This window comes from Aspergillus ambiguus (genome assembly GCF_047715705.1).
Source record: "Aspergillus ambiguus strain CBS 117.58 unplaced genomic scaffold BDV59scaffold_7, whole genome shotgun sequence".
Classification (NCBI taxonomy): Eukaryota; Fungi; Ascomycota; class Eurotiomycetes; order Eurotiales; family Aspergillaceae; genus Aspergillus; species Aspergillus ambiguus.
The window spans coordinates 405,249-426,836 of NW_027395520.1; the positions used below are offsets into that span (position 1 = coordinate 405,249).

General features: G+C 54.0%; 10 protein-coding genes across 10 annotated transcripts; 3 read left to right on the forward strand and 7 right to left on the reverse strand.

The window, feature by feature from the left end:
* The first annotated feature begins 36 nt into the window (after nt 1-36).
* On the forward strand, nt 37-1,007 carry sld5 (putative GINS DNA replication complex subunit Sld5). The gene is made up of 2 exons (XM_073688973.1): nt 37-244; nt 309-1,007. Exons 1-2 carry the CDS (start codon nt 68-70, stop codon nt 918-920), a joined length of 789 nt encoding a protein of 262 aa, XP_073550165.1. The 5' UTR covers nt 37-67; the 3' UTR covers nt 921-1,007.
* Nucleotides 1,008-1,810: 803 nt separating this feature from the next.
* On the reverse strand, nt 1,811-4,890 carry BDV59DRAFT_173842 (cullin family protein). The gene is made up of 4 exons (XM_073688974.1): nt 4,660-4,890; nt 4,143-4,529; nt 2,209-4,079; nt 1,811-2,158 (listed from the first exon to the last, which is right to left on the reverse strand). The coding sequence occupies exons 1-4, from the start codon at nt 4,699-4,701 to the stop codon at nt 1,987-1,989; spliced, it is 2,472 nt and encodes an 823-aa protein (XP_073550166.1). The 5' UTR covers nt 4,702-4,890; the 3' UTR covers nt 1,811-1,986.
* Nucleotides 4,891-5,030: 140 nt separating this feature from the next.
* Nucleotides 5,031-5,888, forward strand: BDV59DRAFT_173843 (DNL-type zinc finger protein). The gene has a single exon (XM_073688975.1). The coding sequence runs from the start codon at nt 5,052-5,054 to the stop codon at nt 5,664-5,666; it is 615 nt and encodes a 204-aa protein (XP_073550167.1). The 5' UTR covers nt 5,031-5,051; the 3' UTR covers nt 5,667-5,888.
* Nucleotides 5,790-13,862, reverse strand: BDV59DRAFT_154469 (putative HEAT repeat protein (DRIM)). The gene is made up of 2 exons (XM_073687408.1): nt 12,437-13,862; nt 5,790-12,385 (listed from the first exon to the last, which is right to left on the reverse strand). Exons 1-2 carry the CDS (start codon nt 13,786-13,788, stop codon nt 5,914-5,916), a joined length of 7,824 nt encoding a protein of 2,607 aa, XP_073550168.1. The 5' UTR covers nt 13,789-13,862; the 3' UTR covers nt 5,790-5,913.
* A 136-nt stretch (nt 13,863-13,998) lies between these two features.
* Nucleotides 13,999-15,872, forward strand: BDV59DRAFT_211678 (CwfJ domain protein). The gene is made up of 2 exons (XM_073695854.1): nt 13,999-14,027; nt 14,074-15,872. The coding sequence occupies exons 1-2, from the start codon at nt 14,014-14,016 to the stop codon at nt 15,710-15,712; spliced, it is 1,653 nt and encodes a 550-aa protein (XP_073550169.1). The 5' UTR covers nt 13,999-14,013; the 3' UTR covers nt 15,713-15,872.
* BDV59DRAFT_173847 (uncharacterized protein) lies at nt 15,345-17,568 on the reverse strand. Its single transcript, XM_073688976.1, has one exon. It carries the CDS (start codon nt 17,503-17,505, stop codon nt 16,033-16,035), a length of 1,473 nt encoding a protein of 490 aa, XP_073550170.1. The 5' UTR covers nt 17,506-17,568; the 3' UTR covers nt 15,345-16,032.
* A 1-nt stretch (nt 17,569) lies between these two features.
* BDV59DRAFT_173848 (resistance to Congo red protein) lies at nt 17,570-18,593 on the reverse strand. The gene is made up of 3 exons (XM_073688977.1): nt 18,288-18,593; nt 18,125-18,241; nt 17,570-18,070 (listed from the first exon to the last, which is right to left on the reverse strand). Exons 1-3 carry the CDS (start codon nt 18,299-18,301, stop codon nt 17,773-17,775), a joined length of 429 nt encoding a protein of 142 aa, XP_073550171.1. The 5' UTR covers nt 18,302-18,593; the 3' UTR covers nt 17,570-17,772.
* A 17-nt stretch (nt 18,594-18,610) lies between these two features.
* Nucleotides 18,611-20,712, reverse strand: BDV59DRAFT_154485 (uncharacterized protein). The gene has a single exon (XM_073687409.1). The coding sequence runs from the start codon at nt 20,542-20,544 to the stop codon at nt 19,222-19,224; it is 1,323 nt and encodes a 440-aa protein (XP_073550172.1). The 5' UTR covers nt 20,545-20,712; the 3' UTR covers nt 18,611-19,221.
* BDV59DRAFT_200059 (uncharacterized protein) lies at nt 18,858-19,178 on the reverse strand (the record flags this gene model as incomplete). Its single annotated transcript, XM_073693488.1, has 1 exon — nt 18,858-19,178. The coding sequence occupies one exon, from the start codon at nt 19,176-19,178 to the stop codon at nt 18,858-18,860; it is 321 nt and encodes a 106-aa protein (XP_073550173.1).
* BDV59DRAFT_154562 (uncharacterized protein) lies at nt 20,620-21,496 on the reverse strand. Its single transcript, XM_073687410.1, has one exon. It carries the CDS (start codon nt 21,326-21,328, stop codon nt 20,882-20,884), a length of 447 nt encoding a protein of 148 aa, XP_073550174.1. The 5' UTR covers nt 21,329-21,496; the 3' UTR covers nt 20,620-20,881.
* Between the last annotated feature and the right edge of the window lie 92 nt (nt 21,497-21,588).

Here is a 21,588-nt window from a genome sequence, read left to right on the forward strand (position 1 = left end):
TCCGCCACTTTTCGTCTCCTTCCCTCCCGCTTTCTCCTCCCATTGTCGACTTCCCCCTTCCAAGACCATGGATATCGATGATATCCTCGCGGCTGTCGACCGCGACGATGTCTCCACCCCCGAGTCCGCCACCCTCGACCACCAGCTCCTCAGTCGCTTCTGGGTTGCGGAGCGCGGCGTCTCCGAACTGCTCCCATGGCCCGCGCCATTGATGGACCGCGTTATGACTCGGGTCCGCAAGCAGGTATACACGCGCCGTTCACTCCTTAATCCATACAAAAGACCCTAGCTAAGACACCGCTGGGCAGATTGAAACCATCGAGGATCTCGCCGCTTCCTCCGACCCATACTCCAGCAACAGCAACAATCCCACCCTCAACCTCAAGCTCTCCATCCTCCAAACAGACCTCTCCAGAACCCAATACCTCGTCCGCTCCGTCCTCCGCCAACGCCTCGCAAAACTCACCAAGCACAGCATGCACTACCTCCAGCTCGTCTCCACCAACCCCCAACCCACCCCGGACCCCGCCTCCCAACAACAACAACAGCCCGAGGACTCCATCCCCGACCTGACGGATGTCACCGACCCCGCGCCCCTCTCGGGCCCCGAAGTCTCCTTCCTACGCGCCCATCAGACCCTCCTGGCCGGCCACTATGGCGCTTCGTTCCTCAGCTCGTTCCCGCCGCAACTGCGCCGTCTGGACGATAACGCCGGCGGCACTAGTATGGTGCAGGGCCCGGATCTGCGCGAGGCCGTCTTCGCGCGTTGTCTGGCGGATGAAGTCCGGGTGGTCGTCCCGCCGGGCGATGGCGTCGACGAGGAGCAATATGGGACTACGATGCGCATGGGCGATGTGTGGGTGGTGCGCTGGGAGGGAATCAAAGATGCATGGCAGCGCGGTGATGTCGAGGTTCTTTGATCTTCCCCATTCATGGCTCTGGGTCTGTCGGTTGGGTTGCATGATGGCGTTGGTGTGCTGGTTGATACCTTTTTTTTTTTTCTTGGCTGTATATACGAAAATGCATGATCATGTTGATACTATTTGTGGGCTGGCCTGTCGCTGAGGCCAACTACACCAGTAGTACATTAGATGCACGAGTGTCTGGAACACCGGCTCGTGGAGTGAAGTTGCAGCTCCAGGGTGCATCTATTAAAGCGCTGATAATTCTAGGTGGGGTTCGAGTCATCTATAAAGATAGTCGTTGTGAGCACCAGGGATAATACCCTCTGAGGCTGAGGTTGGTCTGTGGACCTGTTGACGGAATGAATCTCCAAAACGGTAAAAGATGGATATTCTGCAGCTTCGAAGGCGTCGAGCACCAGATCAGCCGGTCAGTATCGTCAACATCCCACAGCTGGTGATATAACACTATGCCACCTTTCTTTTACGCTTCAGATACTTTAGGACCTATGTATCTTCTGAAGACTACCCTTTGGCCGGTGCTTTTTCTGCTCTTCCTTTCGAAAAGTTGACAAGTCGCGGAGGGTTCCAGCAAAATGATTATAGCCCAACCGGTGCTATGATGCAATGTTAGTGCAGGAGACGGGATTGATTGACTTCTCAAGGTGTATTTATGGGTGGACAGAGAGACTGAGAGGAGGAATGGGAAGAGAGGAGGCATTGAAGATATGGTAGAAGCCTTAAGTCGATATAGACACTATTCACCATAGACAGCCGTTTATTCAACGGTAAACCCTTCGTTTAACTACCACCCTCACTTGTAGTTTCATAATTTTTTTATTCAAATCCATAGCTGTCAGATCTGGTTCATCTCAGATTCAATAGAACTTGCAGCGAGATATCAAGATAATGAGCGAATGCGTCCGTACTATATAGGGCAGATGCTAGGCCCATACCACACACTCCGAGCAACCATCCATTCTATTCATAAAGCGCCTTGCGCCCATAACGCTAAGCTCAGACCCAATAGCAAAACAAAAAAGCTGAAATCAAGAAAACAATTGCTGCCCCAAGGGAAAGTACATCAGGCAAGATAACCATACGTCGGAGGGTCATCTTGAACTCGTTCCAGATATTCTCGATCAATCAAGCTTTCTATTCGCTTCTTGATCATATTGACGTCGGGCGAGAAGCGCGATGAGAGCTGAGTCAGGACCTCTGTCATGAGCTGAGAGTGAACCAGCTTCTTGCGTTGTCTAATTTGCGGTTAGCTTTGCTTCGTGAGAGGGGGACAAGCCAAACATACTTCATAATTCGCACGACGGCGGCCTCAATACTGGCCCCACGCTCCTCACCCATCCGCTTTTCCGTTTCCTTTCGCTGGTCCTGGTTTTCGACCTTGCTGGCACCACCGCTGACGACGCCAATGCGCACTTTCATGAATGGGCTCTGGAACTCATTATTGAAATTGAACTTGTCGCCCGGGTTCACGTCCTTGCTCATAGGGTCTTTCTTGAGAACTCGGGTCTTCGGTGCGACAGCCAGAGATTGCAAGTTGCGTTTAAGGTCGTGTTCGGGGATCCTGGTCCTCTCTTGTATTTCTTCCAGAGTAAGCGACTCGCCCGTTGGTACATCATTAAAAAGCATGAGAATGATCATGGCGTAAGTAGACACATTCAATTCGTGCCGCTGTACTTTGCCGTTGGACCGCTGGAAGGTAGCCCGAATGTCGGCGGTGCCCATACTCGCTTGCCATGAAAGCTTTCGGCCGCTGTGCTTGTCCAGGTAGAACTTTTCGAAGCTCTGTTTCACACTGTCGATCTCTTTCGGGAATATACACGACAGTTGGACCTGGTCATCCCGGGTGTTCGACATGATTTCCATAGGCCACATAGTACTGGTGAGAACATTGATGTCCAGATCCACTCGCTTCTTATCGGGGTCTCCTGCTTGTTGAATATGTTGTTTGTAGCTGGCCGTCAGATCCTCCGAGATGGTCATGTCCTTGAACATAGATTCTAAGCGCTGTGTAAACTGATTTCCGACCTCCATCTTCATCTTCGAAATCATCTGTCGCTCCGCGTCCATGCTCGCCGATCGTTTCATGAGCAGACGTCGAGACAGATGCTTTTTGTAGTATGCCTCGAAAAGATCCTTGTCCTTCACATAACGAAGGAGAGTGATGCCATTTTCCAGAAGCGCGTCAACCTCGTCGTCGGTTTTTCCTTTGATCCCCTTTTTAAGATTTTCGTCAAAGAACAGGGACAGGTATTCCGAACTCCGGGTATTCCCATTAATAAAGTCGGAGAAGCTAGTTGTGATTGAGCTTTGCATGACCTGATCCGAGTGAAACGAGCCTTCCCATATTTTGTCGAACTTCGTTTTGAGGGCGAGGATGTCATCCACCCACTTGATAGCAGACGCAGTCTGCTGGTTCACAGGCTTTTCTTTTTCTGCAGCTTTCTTTGCCCCATCTGTAGTCTTATCCGCGGGCTTAGCTGCAGGGGGCTGTGCCTGCTGAAGTGCAGAAGCGTTGATTTCTCGACCCATTTCCACGATGCGTCGTTGCACGGCAGCGGTAAGAGGGGGCTTTTTGCTGTCAACGCGGGCACTAAGCATGTATATACTTTGCAGAGCATCTATCCGGTCGTTGTCGATCATGGTCTTCACACCGGTGCCTTCCAGGTTGATCACCTCGGAGATGTGCTCTCGGATCAATACGTTGTCCAGCACCTCCTTGATCTTGGGTTCCGTCAAAGGTGACAACGTATACGTACAGCGCTCTCGCTCTTCCGCGATGCGGTCTTGTGCACGTTTGCAGAAAGCCGTGGCGTCGGCCGTCTCCAAGAGGCGTCTTCCTTCGTCGCGATAGAACTTCTTACTCGCCTCCAGGAACGCCGGCTCGAACATGGTCAAGTACAATTTCCCGGACTCCTCCTCCTGCACAGTCTCATATAATCCCTCCAGCATGTAGACGCAGTGTCGTATCAACGGTCGATCGATAACATGCCCTAACCGTTCCAAGTGGATCATGAACAGGATGGTCGATTTGAGTACATCCCCAACCGTCGTCCCCGGGTCGACAGGGAGGGAAGAATGGAGGACATAGTCGCGGAACAGTGCCATTGAAGCCACATATGTTGACGGCTTTTTATGGTCCGCTGTGACGACACGGTCCTACTCCGAGGTGCAGGTGGTTAGTTGCTGTGACCTAGGAGATCGAATACAATGGAGACAAACCATATACATAAGAACGTCTGTGATCATGCCCATGCAGAGCTGGTGATCTTCCCAGGACGCTCTCATAATTTCCAGGAACTTCTCCCCCGCGGCTCTCCGCTCGTTGGCTTGATCTTGAACATCAGCCGGGTCCTTCCCTAGCTGCAGCGCAGGGGAGATGGTTGCGGTGACCCGTTTCCGGACTTCATTATCCAGCCATTCCTTCTCCCATTGTTGGACCCGAGCGTATAGATCGTTTCCGCGCGTCATCAGCACGATGTTGTAGGCATTGCGGTACAGCTGCTCGAACGAGAGGTGGGAGGCGTTTCTGGTATGGATCTGCTTGAGAGCGGAGGATAGGATTTCCCAGTTCGATTCGAAATCGTCCGACTTATTTGCAGCCGGGCCCTGGTCAGCAAGTATGTTAGCACGGAGCAGCTGCTTTTGAAGATCTCAAACCAGCACTGGCCGAGGTGTCTCCAAAACACCGTCCAGAAGCTATAAACAGTGCGGGGGAAGACGAAAATGACACACTCACCCTTCTTGGAGCCCGTATCTTCTGCCTAGCTCTCATTGCCATCTTTGCCTGCGCTCATCCACTGCCATTCATAAATTGTTGTGCGCGGGGCAGGCGGAGGAGCGGTTGCGGGTTAGAGAGGAATCCAAGCCAACCACCACACAGGGAGGACTATATCTGCGTTCAAGGAACAAGGAGTACGAAAAGACGGATTCCAGGGAAGAATTCCAACAGCGAGAAGGAGGGCAGCACAAAGGAAGAGGAGCATCGAGAGAAAGAGGACGAGCGGAGAGCGAGCAAGAAGGCCCCCGGAACAATGATGATCCGGCGCAACTTCCGCCGTCTTCTCCGATCATCATCTTCGTCTGTCTTCACTTCCACTACATCTGTCCACTTCTCCCATCGCCCTCTAGATGCTCTCCATCATGCGTCCTGCACTACCTCGTTCTCTTGCCCAGGGCCTTCGCGCTCTCCAGTCTCCCATCTCTCGCTCCACCCTCGCTCCATCTCGCCGCCTCTCCCAACTAGCCTCCCGCGCCGTGCGGCCCTCTGCGACGTCATTCCAGACACCCGGACGAGTCCCCGTGGCCGTGTTTGCCGTCCGCAACAATTCCGGCGCCGCAAAACCCCTCACGGACCAGCAATCCGATCCCGAGACTGACGCGCGGAATGAGGAACAGAATCGTCAGCGTCGCGAACAGGAACCCGCGTATCAGATCACATTTACTTGCAAGCCGTGCGGTCATCGTTCCAGCCATCGCATGTCGAAACATGGTTACCACCGTGGTACGGTCTTGATCCGTTGCCCGTCCTGCGAAAACCGTCATATCATCAGCGACCACCTCAAGATCTTCTACAACGAGAAGCGGACGCTGGAGGACATTCTGGCTGAGCAGGGTAACAAATTAACTCGTGGCTACACCAACGGAGACATGGAATTCTGGGATGATGGTACTGTTACTCCAAAGTCCGGCGGAGAGCCAACCTCCCAGGACGGAAATGCCTCTGGTCAACAGGGCCAGCCTTAATCCCCTACTCCCTACCTATGGTGGTTCTTACGATGGTGGCGTTTAAAGTCAGATGATGGGGGCGAATCTTCGCCTACAGGCATGCGCATAGAAGGCGTTCTGGTTTGATATAAATATACCTGAGGTGCAATATGTACACTCCGCTCTTTGACATGTAATATATCTGTACTATAATAAAACAAAATCTATCCCATTCTCCCAACGCCGACTTTTCATATCAACCCTCAGGGAATGAACAACGAGCAGATCACCATCCACGTCTCTTGCCCCGGTGTTCCAGGCCTCTCTCCTTGCGTTTCTCGCGCTTGCGATCATTCCGTCTCTTCTTCTCGCGCTCGTACTTCTCGGGTTCCGCAACAGCCTCTATCCGTCTCTTCACCCGTCGTCCCTCGCGTCTCTGCTTGACAATCTCCTGCACACGGGCCATCTCGTTCACATACTCAGACGTGCCAATCTTCTTCTGGATCAGCTCGAGAACCTCATGGCAATTCGCGACCAGTGTCTTGTACGACTCCCGGAAGCCCTCATCCGACGATCGCGGAGGCGGGATGGTAGGATCAGTGAAGTGATGCAGGGTGATCAAGACAGCTGACAGGGCTTGGCGAATCTGCTCGGGCTCGAGGTGTCGACACAGAGCGGCCAGGAGGCCGACGGAAGCAGTCTTCGGAATCAATGACGCGGCCCGGGTGGTGACAAGCTCGCGGCGCAGAACAGAGGACGCCTGCTCGAAGATATACCGGATGGCGGTCTTCTGCAAGCCACTTTCATCACCGTCCTCCTCTTCAATCTCATCCTCACTGACATCTTCTTCCAGTTCAGCCGCCTTGGAACCGGTAAACTCGAGGCCGTTCTGGGCACAGCATCGGCCAAGGAAGATGATGTTTCGCACAGACTGCATGGCAAGCTCCTCACTGACGGCCGGGGTGCGAAGAGACCGCAAGCTTGCACGGATGAGTTGGAGCATCGCGTCTTTGTCCAGAGCCAGTCCACTGGAACCCACCAACGGAAGGGCGCTGTATCCGCTTGCAGCATTCGTCTTGGCCAGGTCTGCCAGCCATGTGCCCACGAGGTTGGCGCCGCAAGTCTTAACCCATGTATGGTGGTAGAAGAGACACTCGCGGACTGCGGCCCATATGGTAGAACATTCGGTGGACAGAGCGATCGAGGGAACGGCTTTGCAAATCTTGGAAAACAGCTGCAGCGCAAAGTAGAGAACCTGCCAGTGTTCCGTGTCCTCGTCATCGAGAATGGGCTGTATGATGGATGGGAGAGCGCCGATGACGAAGCGTGCCTCTTTCTCCTTCTCAGTCTCGGCCGCTTCGAAGTAGATACGCATAGCCTGCAGGCCGATTCCGCACACGAGCATGTTGTCCGTCTGCTCCAGCCAAGATCGCAGAGGCGTCAAAATGGTCTTCATCTGCTCGCGGTCTGCCCTGTCGTAGAACTCGCTTAGAAGGGTACCGGCCATTTCGCGACACTCCGGGGCATCGTCGTTCGCCATGACCATAACCACCGGCAGGAAGAACGTGCCGACGATATCCTGGGCAAGTTCCTGCCCGGTCTTTGACAGCAGCAGGTGAATAGCTTCCATTACAGACTGTCGGCCTTCCTGGTGTTTATAATCAAGGTTCTTCGCGAGGAAGGCGAGCTGCTTCGACCATCGGTTCTTGGCCTGAGGGTACTCAATGAGGAAGTGGATGTAAACGCCGCGGGCCAAATCACGCGCGGAGCGAGTTTGGTTCGTGACCATCATCTTTGCAATATGATCGACCAGCTCGTACATTTCTGCGACGACAAACTTCCTGGACATGACGGCGCGGATGAAATTGAACGTCACTCCCTGGCGATCTGGCTCTTCGATATCGGAGGTCAATCGCTGGAGGAGATAGGCAAGATGGCCATCCCGAAGTTTCGTGCTCTTTCTCTCACGAAGAATGGTGGCAACAAACTTGAGGGATGCTTGCGCAGCTTCTGTGTTCGTGCTTGGAGCCTCCTTGACCATTTTGACTGCCTCAGTAAGGTATACGTGAGAGTTATTGTCGAGATCTGCCAAGGGCAGTTTGATGATCGTCGACAGCAGTCTGAGAGCTGAGATCTTGACCTCCTCCTGTGCTTGGACTAGAGAATCGCCAATAACAGGGATGAACCCGGCAAGGTTAGCCGGAGTCAGTAGAGAATCATGCTTGTTCAGTACGGAACGCAAAACATCCAGCGCAAACCGGGTCAGCTTGTAAACGTAGGAAGACGTGCTGCCCCGCTTCTCTCCTCTCTTTTGGCCATGTAGGTTCACTAGGAAGCGCTTCTCCCATGCCGACTCGGCAGTTCGCGCCTCTGACTGCACCGGTTCCTTGTAGGTCTCCTTGATGACTTCATAGCAGAAAACAAGGAGATCGCGGTTTTCGGCGCCAGGGTTTCTCAACAGACCTATCCCAATTCTCCGCAGCAGCTCATCAACCTTTCTCACAATATTGGAGTTGAGTTTCTCACGCAGAAGCGACTGCAAGGGTCGAATGAGATTTGACAGGTTCCGGACAGTAGCATTCTTAGCCAGTAGCTCCATGGAGTCATAGCTCTTGCTGCTCTTGACCTCCTTCATCTTACTCACATAGTCCTCTGCGTCTTTTTCTTGACCCACCACTCCGAACGTGTCGTCCATAATGACGGCACTGAGCTCTCCGAGACAGTAATCGAGGTCGCCCTGCTTGAAGTCGTCGGTTGTCGCAACAAGCATGGAATGTACGGTGAAGGAAAGCACGTGTAGCTGGTAACCCTTCGTGAGAGTGCCCCTAAGTTCTTTCAGAATATACCCGAAATACACGGGACCCATCAGGAGGGCAATGTCGTTTAGGGTTTTCCTAGCAGTGTCTCGAGAATCCTGTGCTCGGCTCTTGAGGATGCTGCAGACATCCAACAGCACGGGTGGGAGTCGGATGGCCATCTCACTCTCCGGAAGAAGCTTGAGCAGCTTGATGGTTGTCACGGCAGCCGGCAAGCGCAAACTCATCTGCGCTTCGTCCTTGTGGTGAATGAAGTCGGTCAGATACGGGATGAAGTTGGTCGTCAATTCCGTCGCGACCTTGGAAGTAGTCGGTATTGTTTGGGCAAGGTTGCACTTGACTATCTCAACATCCATTTCGCCCTCAGTTGGGGCCTTGGACGCGACTATCTGGCCCATTGCGGTGCTCAAAGCATCAGCCATTCTACCCAACAATCTCAGGACGTTCTTCTCCATTTCTGGTTTGCTCTGCATATAGCCGCGGTATCTGCGGAAGATAGCCCTGAACTGGCTCCAGTCCAGCCACTCGGCCAGGGCACCAATAGTCGCAACCGCCTCTGCGATCAAATTGTGGGTAGCTTCATCGGCTTCATCATCGAACACGAAATGCTCGTTGAGGGGAATAAAGATCGTGCTAATATTCGAAGCCTGCAGCTTCCCCTTTGAAGCTTCGCTAGCCAAACGGCGGAGGGCACGGAGTCGCCGGTGTTGCTGGATATGAAGGACGTTGTTGAAGAACGATGCCTCCTCGTCATCTCCAACAAGCAACCCGTGCATATCCTGCACTGAGGGTCTATTCGGGTTCAACTTGATAAAGTAACCCAGTGCCAAGACAAACTCAGAGCGGATAAGTTCAGATTTCTGCTTGATCCCGGCTTGCAGCGCAGGGAAGAGAACATCCGCAGAAAGCGGCTCAAACTCGGTGTTATCCTTACCAGCCAGAGTAGCTCTCTCCATGAAGCGCTTCAGACCGAAGGCAGCGCTCGACCGAATAGACAACTCCTCTTCATCCTTGACATGATAGAGCATGTTATAAAGGAGAGGCCGCCACTGATTAGCATCCAAGGTCTCCCAGAGCTGTTCATTGATCTTCCTGAATGCCTGCAGCCGGCGTTCATAGTCCACTTCGAGCTTCTTCCTTGAGATGGAGTTCAAGTCTTCGCAAAGTGCAGCGACGTCTGTGAGCGCTGGATCGTGCTTCGCGAAGGCAACGAAGACCCTAGACAGGACTTCCCGATTGGCGTCGTCCTTAAAGTAATCGAACATAGAGGACACAGCCTCAAATACCTCCTGGAACAATTTGGGATCTTCCTTAGGATCGCACAACGGTAGGAAGTGCTCCAGGATACGAAGCAGCCCAGACTTCGTTCTCGGAGACACCCGATCAGGCGGTTGACGAAGCAGGTAAGTTGTAATACTGACGAGGCTGGTGGTCTCCTTAGAGGATTCAACACAAGGGGCGAGTATAGACAGCGTCTGCACACCGGAATTCAGCAGTGGGCGCGAGGGACCGCGCTTCAACAGGCGGCCGAAATGAGAGAGTGCATGCTCGATGTAGGGACCCAAGACTTGCGAACGAATCTCTTCCGCCGAAAAGTCACTCATTTCTTCCTTCTCCTCCAGCGCCTGTCCGCTGGCGAGCCCAACAAGACGTGCAATGATTTCATCGATAACAAACAGCTTGACCTCATCACGAGTCGAATCAACACCCAGGCAGTCCAAGACCTTCGTCAAAACCGCGCTGTTGTGCTGAACAAGGTAGAAGGAAGAACGCGGGGCAGAGGCCCATGTGTGGAACAATCGCAGTAACCCAGATACGGCCTGAGTGGTTTCTGTCGCGAAGTTCTCGAGCCGTGGATTGATTACATCGTTGAATATGACACGAACATACAACGTCCAGTCAGTGTCGGGTGTAATAGAGAAAATGAGGTCAAGGCATTTGATGCAAATATGCCGAATGTTCCGCAGCACTGTGAGGTATTTCTCTGCTTGCGTGTCGGTAGCGGTAGTTGCTTGGTGACTCTCCAGTTCACGACAGGCCCGAACAAGACAGTAGAGAACGACGCCCATTGAGCTTTCAGCGTATGGCTTCACCCGAGTTTGTAGTGTATCGAAGACGGTTTCAATCATGTTCAACAAACCGGTCTGGCGCCGTGCACTAGCCAGTTCGCGAGAGAATACCTGTTCGTCCAGCTTCCCATCACTTATAAGCTGAATACCGTTGAGGGGTCCAAACGATATTTGCATGAATAGGCCGAACTCGTGATCAGGAAGTTGTGACAAAGTCCGCAGAATGGCCTTTCGCCGACCGGCCTGTCCGGCCTGGGTCGAGCTGGCACCGGCTTTGGAGATCATCCTACCATACAAGAGACGGAGAAGGACAGGGATCAGGTCGCTTCTGTGTCCCTCTTCGATCACGCTGTCATCGCTACCCACACGCACGAACACCGACAGTTCATCTCTGAATCGGGCCTCGTCCAGGATATTCAACAGATTCTCCTGGTAAGGAGAAATACCCTTGGTCTTCCAGGTAAACAAGGCTTTCAGCGCAGATTTTTGGATTTCAGAGTTTCCGTGACAAAGCAACCCAAGCAAAGCCTCATGGACTTCGGAAGCCTTGAACAGAACGCGAGGGTTGATGAATTTCCCGAAAAGAGCAAGGAAAGACAGACGGTCATGGAATCCCCACGGAATATAAGAGTCAGATTCTCCTGTCTGCTGGTTACCACCTGAGAGATCTTCCTCGTCGCGAAGGGCCCAGGAAAGGAAGAATGGAACAACCTGGCGAGACCGCTTTTCAGCAATGTTGGGAATCGCATTCAAAACACGCAAGGCATGGGTTCTAGGTGTAGGAGGAATGACCTCTGAAGAGGTGTGGTCTTTGTCGAAGTTCCTTGCCAACATGGACGCTGGTAGATCGGACCGTTCAAAGTTAGTGGTGCACAGGCTCTCAACCTTAGCAGCATTGAAGCACTGAAATTCTCCAGATACATAAGGTTCTGTGCTAGGGTCGCTGTCAGCATCCTCAACTGGAGGAGATCCCTTTTCATGAAGCCACTGAATAGCTAGATCAGAAACGATCTTTTCTCCTTCAGAGTGTTCGCACACGGATTTCAGTGTTGAAGCAGAGTCGTCCCACAGCGGTGCCATCTTCTTTGAGAACAATCCAAAGCAGAAATTCGGGATGAGCCGTGGGAGATACTTGCGTGTAACGACCCGAGGGTATGATATCGCGAGATTCCGCAACTGCATCGACAACACGCGTGCGGTTTGCATAGTCAGCGGGCTTTCCTCGATCTCGATTGCCAAGGAGATGAGGGAGGCATCGTCACCCGTAGCTTGGACTATTTCCCTCAGTATCTTCAGTGACAGCAGGCGCAGCTGATGGGAGGGAGCGGCGAGGTTCGTTATGAGAACATCAGCAAACTCGTCCGGTGCCGAGTTGTTGAAGTCAAGTTTGCTCGCGGATGCGGAAACATACGCCAAAATGGCCTCTAAAAAGAGGTTCAGGCGAGAATGCTTCGTCGCAACACCACTGATGTGCTCCCAAAGGTCCGGATCGACGTGTTCATCAGCCAGGTCGACGTATGTCTTGAAGCCTTGACCAAGGAAAAACTTTGTCTGGGGGGATAGTTCCACGTTATTAGTCTTCAGAGCTTGAAGGACATGCCTGTGGAGACTCTCAGTCATGTCCGGGATCGGTGATGGTTCCGTGGATAGCGACACAGCATGGGGGAACTTGGAGTAGGCATTGAGAAGGGTGACTTCGGTGTCATCCGGGCAATCCTTCCTGAAGGTATCTTTGATGCGTGCTTTCCAAGGGGCCGGACAAGCGACAAAGCCAGGCTTGGAGCTCTCCGAAGTTATGCAGCCGGCGTGGTTCAAGCGGAGGATGGTCAAGCAAAGTTCGTGCTCGTACTTTTGCCAGGAATTGTTGACGAACCTAGATATGACGTTAGAACAGGACATGACGATCAAACCATACTGGACCTACTTCTGGAAATATGGGAGAACAACACTATGAAACCTCTCCGCTCCCCACTCAGCAAACGTAGCACAGAAAGAGAGGAAGTATGGCGATAGGTTATCGCCGCAGACCGTTTCCATCATTGTACGCATAAACGGCAGCATTTCATCCATGGGAGAGAGCTGGAGGGCATAAGCCACCACCGTGAGAAGCTGCGGCAATGCTGGGGTATAGACTGAGGGTGCAGCAGCAGCTTTTTGGAGCAACAGAAGCAGGGTCTGGTGGACGGGCTTCCAGTTTTTGACTCGAGACGCTTTGCGGGTAGCTACGCATAGGAAGATGAGCCGACAGCATGCGGTAGCGATCGCCTTATTGTCAGTCTGGCAATTGGCCTTGATATGCACCACTATCATGTCCAGGATAGCTTCAAATGTATCGGGGGTGGTACAGTGCAGGATATTGACCAGAGTCCCGCTAACGACTTCCAACCCCAAGCTGCTCCGCAGTTCATCCTCCGTAGACATGTGTTTCAAAAGGCAGGCAAATATGTCGGTACCGTTGGAGTGAAGGCCGAACTTTACACCCTTGATGGCGTCGGAGAACATCGCCATAAGGCCCTCCTTGTATATGTCCACGTTGTTGGCGTCTGCAGCAGTCTGGGTGAGGTCGTCGAGTAGGAAAGACACGGCACGATCCAGAGGGGTGTTGTTCTTGTAATAGACCAGCCCGGCCTTGCGGATGAGAAAGGACATGGACTCGGCGGCAAATCGGGCGACGAACGGTTTCTGGCGTTCTTTACCTAGGTATGGGGTCATGATGCCCAGAAGCTGTCTCAAATCGGGGACCAGCAGTCTGGACAGGAACTTGAAGATCCACGCCAGACAAGTGAAGCTCCATTCCACGACTTCCACCTCCGGGTGGGTAGCGGCCACCGATGCGACGAGGGTCACGGCGGTAGCAAAATGCTTCTCGAACCGAGAACCCAAGTCTCTCGCAAACTGCGCGAGCAAGCTCAAGAGCGGCTCCATCGACAGATGATCTCGCTTTTCGATATATTGCACCAACAGACTCATAATTTTCTCCTCGTGGTACAGGATCTGGGCTAAAGACTCGCATAACGGATTCAATCGACGGGCGAACTGGACAAAATTTTCGGACAAATTCAACTCAGCCCAGTGTTCGTAAGCGGATCTTAGATACGACGAGGTCTCATCAGCTTCCTCCCCAAAGCTCGGACGTCGCACGCGATGGATAGGATCAATCTTCAGTTTTGCGACTCGTTGCGAGAAGGGCTCGAATCGATGATTCTTGGTGGTTTCTGTGGTTTTCTTCAAACGCTTCACGGACTTGGTCCGCGAAGCCGACGACGCTGCGACCATAGTGGACAACGACGACAGACAAACCACGCAGCGTCGGGGAGAGGGGGACAGCGAGGGAAGTGCTGGGGTTTGTTGTATCTCGATCGACAAAAAAATTCATCGGAGCCCGCGGCCAGTTTGTTCCGACGCGGAGATAACGCGGTCACGTGGTGATACGAGCTTCTTTTTACTTTTGGATAACCTCACCTCCACCACCCGTCACTTACGGCACATACTCCACCCATTATGGCTTCCAAGATGTGCGCAATCCCTTCCCACCATATGATCCCAGCTGACATATAGTAGAGTCGTTCTGGGCGACGTCAATGGCCAGTTCCGCGACGTCTTCACGAAACTAGCCAAGCTCCATGTGAAGCAGAGCTTTTCCTTCGCGATCGTGGCCGGCGACCTCTTCGGCGACTGCTCTACCGAACACGAGCTCGATGAGATCACCGCACTACTCCAACAGAATACCACTGTGCCGCTCCCAACCTACTTCACGCTGGGCAGCCGCCCGCTGCCGACGCGGGTGATCGAGCAGCTCGAAACCCACGACGAGGTCTGCCCGAATCTCTATTTCCTGGGCCGTCGCGGCACGCTGAAGACATCTGAGGGCATCCGGCTCGTCGCGCTCGGCGGCACCCTCGACGCAGCGGCCAAACAGCCCATCGACAAATACCACCCGACGTACACGGAGTCGGACGCCCGCGCGCTTCACGGCGCGCACTCCGCCGACATCCTCATCACGCACCAATGGCCCAAGGACATCCGGTTCCGGTCCAACGTCCCCATCCCCGAGGACGCCGCCCCTCCCGCTGACATCCGCTGCATCGCCGACCTCGTCTCGACCCTCAAACCGCGCTACCACCTTTCCTCCTCCGCGGGCTTCTTCTACGAGCGCGAGCCGTTCTTCCACCTCCCCTCCGACGACCACCACCCCGACGCGAAACCGCTCACCCGCTTCATCAGCCTCGCGGCCTACAACAACCCCTCCAAACAAAAATCCATGTACGCCTTCACGCTCGACCCCACCGCCGCGCCTGCGCTCTCCGTGCCCGCCGGCACAACCGCCTCGCCGCTCCCCTCCCTCGCCCCAAAACGCAAACCGCCCCAGCACGAGCCCAACCACCGCTTCGCCATCGACGAGTCTGCCGACCACACGCGGCCACGCAAACGCGCCCGCGCCCCGCCCCCCGGCCCGGACCAATGCTTCTTCTGCTTGTCCAACCCCAACATCGCCACCCACCTCATCACCTCCATCGGCAACGAAAGCTACCTTACCACCGCCAAGGGCCCGCTCCCGACGTCGACCACGTTCCCCGCGCTCGGCTTCCCGGGCCACATGCTGATCATCCCGTTCACGCACGCGCCCACGCTGGCCAGCATCACCGACGACGCCTCCCGCCGCGCCACCTACGCCGAGATGCAGCGGTACCGCGCCGCGCTGCACGCCATGCTCGCCCGGCGCACGAAGGGCAAGGGCCCCGACGCCGCGCTGGGCGCCGTCACCTGGGAGGTCAGTCGCGCCAACGGCATCCATCTACACTGGCAGGTGCTTCCCGTCGCGGCGGACATGGTGGCCCGCGGGCTGGTCGAGGCGGCGTTCCGCGTCGAGGCGGAGAATCTCAAGTACCCCAAGTTTGAGACGGTGGCGGAGGCGGACGCGGGCGACGCGAGCGCGGAGCCGGGCGATTACTTCCGGGTGTGGATCTGGAGGCCCGCGGATGGAGAGGACGACGGGGCAGAGACGGAGAAGACGCTGCTGCTGCCGCTGGGGCCGGAGTTTCGGTTCGATCTGCAGTTTGGACGCCGGGTGATGGCGAAGTTGATGGAGTTGGAGAAGCGCATTAATTGGAAGAATGATGTGCAGTCGCAGGAGGAGGAGGAGGCGGACGCGACGGCGTTCAAGGAGGCGTTCAAGGACTTTGACTTTACGATGGAGTAGTTTGTTTACTGCGTATGCGTATACCTGGATAGCGGGTCGATAGAGAATACCCACCGATGATGAATTGCCAAGATCAGCGTGAGACGCATGCGGACAGGCAGTCCAGCGTCACATTGCAACATTCCAGACACAACTCGCATGAAGATTTTATCGTGGTCCTGCCCACTGGCATTGAATTGATTAATCAGGGTATACAGTAGATCCGAAGATAAGCATGGTCCCAGGTAAAACGTCAAATCCCCCAAAAAAAAGTGTTTTGGACCATGTACATGAAGCTCATATTTGGAAAGAAAAGGAAGAAAAGAAAGTCATAACGCAAACTACACATGGCGGTAAGAAGGAGCCGGCTTTGGCCCACTCTGTAAGAGACTCGGGGGCCTGCCCGGGTCGCCGGTGGTTTCGTGAGGAGCGGGCATGGCAGTGAAGGGGGGAGGGGGCGAGGTCGGGATGGAGGGTGACATCACGCGGTCGACGGGGGTGTGGGTGAAGCCCGGGGTGGGTTGTCGGTATGGGATGGGGCGTGGGCTCTCGGAGGGAGAGATGGCCATGCCAGGCATCTGATTGAAGCCCGGCGAGGGCTGACGGTAGGGGACCATACGCGGGGTCTCCGAGCGAGTGATGGCGGTTCCGATGGGGACCTGGTTGAAGCCTGGAGAAGGCTGACGGTATGGGATAGGACGCGGGCTCTCGGACCGCGTGACGGCACTGCCTAAGGCCATGTACTGGGGCTGCGGCGTGTAGGACGTCGGGGCGGGGGAGCCCGTCTGCCATGGGTTCGGGGCAGCGTAGTCTCTATAGGGAGATATGGGCCCCGGAGAGGCGACCCCGGGTGAACGGCCCCCGTAGGTGCTCTGGTCGTCGTAGGGGCGCGATTCGGGGTAGTAGCTGGAGGAGGTGCCGGTGCGGATGGGAGGAGGGAGTCCCATGTAGTTTGGCCCGTTGGGGTGCGGGTTGGATGGCATGCGACGAGGCTCTTGGGCGGGATTCAGAGGCTCCATCTCCATGGCGTCGGAATGGGCGTCCTTGTCCTCGACCCGGCGGGTGACCGCACTGTCCCAACTGGGCATGGCCGGTAGCGCATCCTCGTTCAGCTTCGGGGTGGGACTCTTGGGGGCGTCGAAGCGGGCGACCTGCTGCTGGCCGCGATAGACCGGGGGCGCGGGCGATGGCTGATAGACGGGGTTCGAGGGAGGAGGCATGGGCGGCGGGGGTTGATTGTGATTATAAGGGTCGTCATCGAGGTACTTGGGGCGCTTATTCCGCGGCGAGGGGCAACAGCATGAACAACAGCCACAGCATCGGCAGCATTGGATGCCACAGCACATGCAGTTGATGATGCAGGCGACGATGGAGAGGACGATGACGGAGCCGACGATGATGGCGACGATGACGGGCCATTTGCAGTAGGATTTGGCCATACAGTTGTCCCAGCTGGAGAGAGTCTCTGGGGCGGACTTGAGATCGCCGACAAAGTCACGACCCCATAGGGGGGTGAGCAGGGGGTTTGGCGATGTACGGGGCGGCATGGTGTGTATGCGATGGCACCATGGGTTTATGCAGCGCAGGGACGCAGGGAGTGCAGCGATGCAGTAGTCAAAAGTAGTCAAGGAGCGAAAGTCATCAGCGAGAGTCGACGGACGAAAGAATGACTGGGGGAATGAAGGAGTGGCGGTGCAGCGAGAGACGGAGATGGTGGGAGATGAAGAGACGATGGAGATGGAGAAAGCGAGAGGAGAAGAAAAGAACAGGCACCAGAATAGAAGGATCAGCACACAACCGAACCAAACGCCCATCGCAATCAATTCCTCGCCCGAAGGATTTTTCTCCTGCGGTTTGCGACGGTTTCCACCGATCGACATGAGAAGGTGGAGATGACGATTACGCTTTGCGCAGTACATGTTCGTCGAGATAAAATAAGGTGCTTGATATTCTACAATCCAGATACTCTGACAATCTCGTTGTTTTTCACCAAATTACTGAATTATTCCCAGTCCCTGATTCCATTCCAAATCTCTCCAGTCGTATCTCTTCGTATCGCCGATGTTCAGTTGGCTTGGCTACTACGCCTTCCCGTGGGCCGGAGGCGGTCCCGGCGGTGGTTGATACACCCGATCGCCCCCTTGAGTATACGCATGCGGAGGAGTCTGCAGTTCGATCCCGGGTCCCGGCTGTTGGCCTCCAAAGTATCCATACGCCGCTGGTTGGGGGGTATACTGCGGCGGAGGTTGTTGCTGGTAGTAAGGGTCGGCGTAGTACGGTTGTGTCGCTTGGTTGTAGGCGGGCGGCGGACCAGCCATCCAGGCGGTCCCTGGATGCGGACGAAGACCCCGACTGCGTCGCCGACGGGCGTTATAGCATCTAGTTGTCACGTCAGGGGTGGTCGTTTGAACGGGACCAAGGGAGATGACTTACGCGAAGATGAAGAAGATGATGAACGCACAACCCACGATCACGGCAAAAGCGACCCAGCGACCCCAGTCGTACCAGTTATTACTGCGACAGACCCATCGTCCATCAACGGTGTAGCCGCTGCGTCGTCAGTATTGATTTCAGGATGGTGGTGCAGAAAGCGTACCAGTTGCGGGCCATGACTGAATGCGGAGATGACGTGATGACGGTCGATCCGAGGCGGAGTGGATCTGAACAGACGACAGAACAGGACGAAGAAAGAAAAGAAGGAGGAGGAGCAGTATGTAGAGGTCTGTAGAGGAAGAAATCGGGGACGCTGGGGGTGACCGAAAGATCGATGGTGGTGGTGGTGAGAAGAAGGAGAAAAGAAGGATGATGGAAGGCAACCGCGATAATGATTGGCTTGGCCGGATTTAGTCATGGCATCATAGGAGGAACAGACTCTCGATTTTGACGGTTCAGCTATTTTTATTTATAATTGTATTAATCTATCATTTATTACATTCTTGGATTATTTTATCTGATATTTTATCATATTTTGGTAGAATCCTTACTGACACCCTACGGCTCCTTCATTCTTCATTCCCATCTGCCGGAACTAACTACAGCCACAACCGATACCTACAAGACTGCCCACTAGACCGTCGTTTCTTCCTGAATCCGCCCACGTGAGCAGAAGTTCATAGCCCGATGCTGTGGCACTAGACATGCAACATATGGCCTATGGTATCGCTCCCTACATTCCCGGCAGTCGTCGTCGCTTTAACCCATCCTCATCCTCGTCTTGACGGAATTCTTCAGTCGTGCGCTTCGCATTCACTTCCGCGGCATGCACCTCGTGCGGAGTTCGGACCCGCATGAGGAGCAACTTGGCAAATGCAGCTGCAGTGGCCGCAGCATATCGCTGCCAGATGTCGTTCTTGAGCCCATCTGCATAGTCGCAGATGCCCCGGATCACCAGGGAAGGAACAGTATTCATAATCCCCGCCGCTCCCATCTCAAAGCAAAGCACGTCATACTTCTCCCCAAGGAAGTCTTGCGTCTCCCCATCCTTCATCACCTGATTGCCTGATGCAATAGTCCCGTAGTGAATGTGAGGCTCACTTGATCCCCGTGGCTCTCGGTGTATTGGGCCAAACATTCCAGCATAGAGGCTCGTCGTGTTTCTCTCCTGGACAAACATACTCTCTGTCGAATGTTGCAATTTCATCCACGTATTTCTGGAGTGGGCATGTCTTTGACAAGTGAGGGTCAGATCTGATGTTGTTGATGGCGCTGAGAAGGTGACGTGGCGGCACTTGTAGATGACCATTTAGTTGAAATTCTCCGCTTTCGAGCGCTTTCCTCATGTCATATGGCAAAACACCACTGTGCTGTCCCGACGGTTTGCTAACAACAACGTCACCAAGGCGAATATCGTGCTTTGCAGAGGGAACCCCACCGCCGATTCCCACGAGAAGGCAAAATCGAATTTTGGGGAAGCTTCGCAACATATTGGCAGCAACGTCTGCAGCTGAGCTGGTCCCATATTCACCATCTGGTAGACAAGCGGCAACGATATTATGCCGTGCGATGCGGCCCAGCGAGTAATAATTGTTGTCACCATCTGGAATTGGTAGTTCATCGTGCGTGACATCGAACAATGCTCGCACAGCAAAGAGCTCTAGAGCCAAAGCACAAATGATGCCTACAGAATAACTCTTTACACTTGTCAACCCAGGCTTGGGCGTCCCAAAACGCGTGCTGGAAAGCGGCGAGGATTTCGAGCTCTTCATGCTTTCGCCAGAGCGCGAGGGGTACAGGCTTCTCTCAATACCGCTATCAGAGTTTGAGTTGCCATCGGAAAGCAATCCCACGCTTCGCCGACAAGGTGGACCAGTATCACCCCAGACCCAAGGGTCTGCTTCATTGAAACCGAATATGAACGCACCAGCGTGGTTTTCCACACATGGGTTAAAGCTTTGCTGCGACACACTTTTGTGCATTCCCAAAGGTAGGAGAGTTTGGACCACCTCTGAATGCTCTGTTTCAGCGTGGCCCTTGCAGTTACACTCCCAGATATTCCCATGTGGCGTATACCATATGGTGTTATCTGTTAATCGCATCGGCACTGAGTCCGGATCACCATCTGCGTCTATAATCTGCTCCAGATCGGCTTGACAGGCCGCCAGGTACGACTTACCCGGACGCAGTGTTCGCCAGGCAACACAAGAGCTCACTGGTTCAATGATCTCGCCGAATCCACGCCCAAGCAGTGTTATCGCATTTATAGATCTAGTGAAATCCACCCACGACTTTCCATTTGTATCCAATTTGGCAACTCGTGGGTATATGGGATCCTGTTGAGATAACAAGTCCCTAAAATCCCAGCCTTCTAGATTGCCCCTCGGGATTTGATCTCCTAGGATACTCTCATGCTGCATGACTCTTGTTTAGTGGTCGATCATACGTTCCAGGAGATCATGGAACCTCTCCACTTGATCCTGGAACGTCACATGGCCACCACTTTTCTCGTAAGCCTTCAATCCCAAGTTGTGTCGATTAAGGAGGACTTCAAGCGCGGATTGGCTGCTATAAGGGTTTGGTGGTTGTTTTAACTCCCGAGGGTTGAAAAGCGTAAAGGAACTAAGTCTCCCCACTCGATCTTGTTCGCCGGCAGCAGAAGGGGTAACAACGGAATCAACATCAGCCTTGCCAGAGCCACGACGGGTCTCTTCTTGATTGTTCCGCTTGGCAGCGATCCGGATAGTTTTCCTAGGTTTATCGCGTCCCTGCTTTCCTGGGGATTTTTTTTTCGAGAGTCGCCGCAGAACGGGCCGTTTTGGGCGGCTCTTCATCATCAAGCAAATTAGGGCGAATTGCTCCTGGAGTAGAGAACGGTCCTCGACTGCCGGATGATGCAGAACCTGGTTGAAATTCAATCGGAGAAGTTAAATGGGCCAAACAGAAGTCATGTTCGCATTCGGGACAGCTGTCTGGATTGTTCTCCCATCTACGGAGTAAGCCAGAGCGAGATCTCTCCATTTCGTCGGCCATCCGCACCTTAGCCAAACCGGGAGCGGCTTCTACATCGTTGCCATCACTGTAACTGCGGTTATTCGAGTACTGACCGGCATCGGGCTGTACAAGTCGTTCTTTTGGAGATAATCGCGTGGGTGCAGGGTGTTTTCCATTATCGGATAAAGGAGGGTCCTGATTAGATGACATTTCGATATCCTAGATTCTCATGCCAAACGACGGTATGTCTATCTTCTTGGGAAGAAGGTGAGGTGGGGGGCAGACACAGCTGACAGCCTTGCGAGGAGGTTGTTTTTGACAAGGCTGTGTGGCGCGGTAGTTATATCAGTATGGGCATTAGTCCTAACTTGCCGCCTTAGGAGCCTATATACACCTCTTCTTTGACCAGAATAATTATCAATGGACTATGTCGACAGATTAAGTTCCTCATTATATAGTATACGTCTACT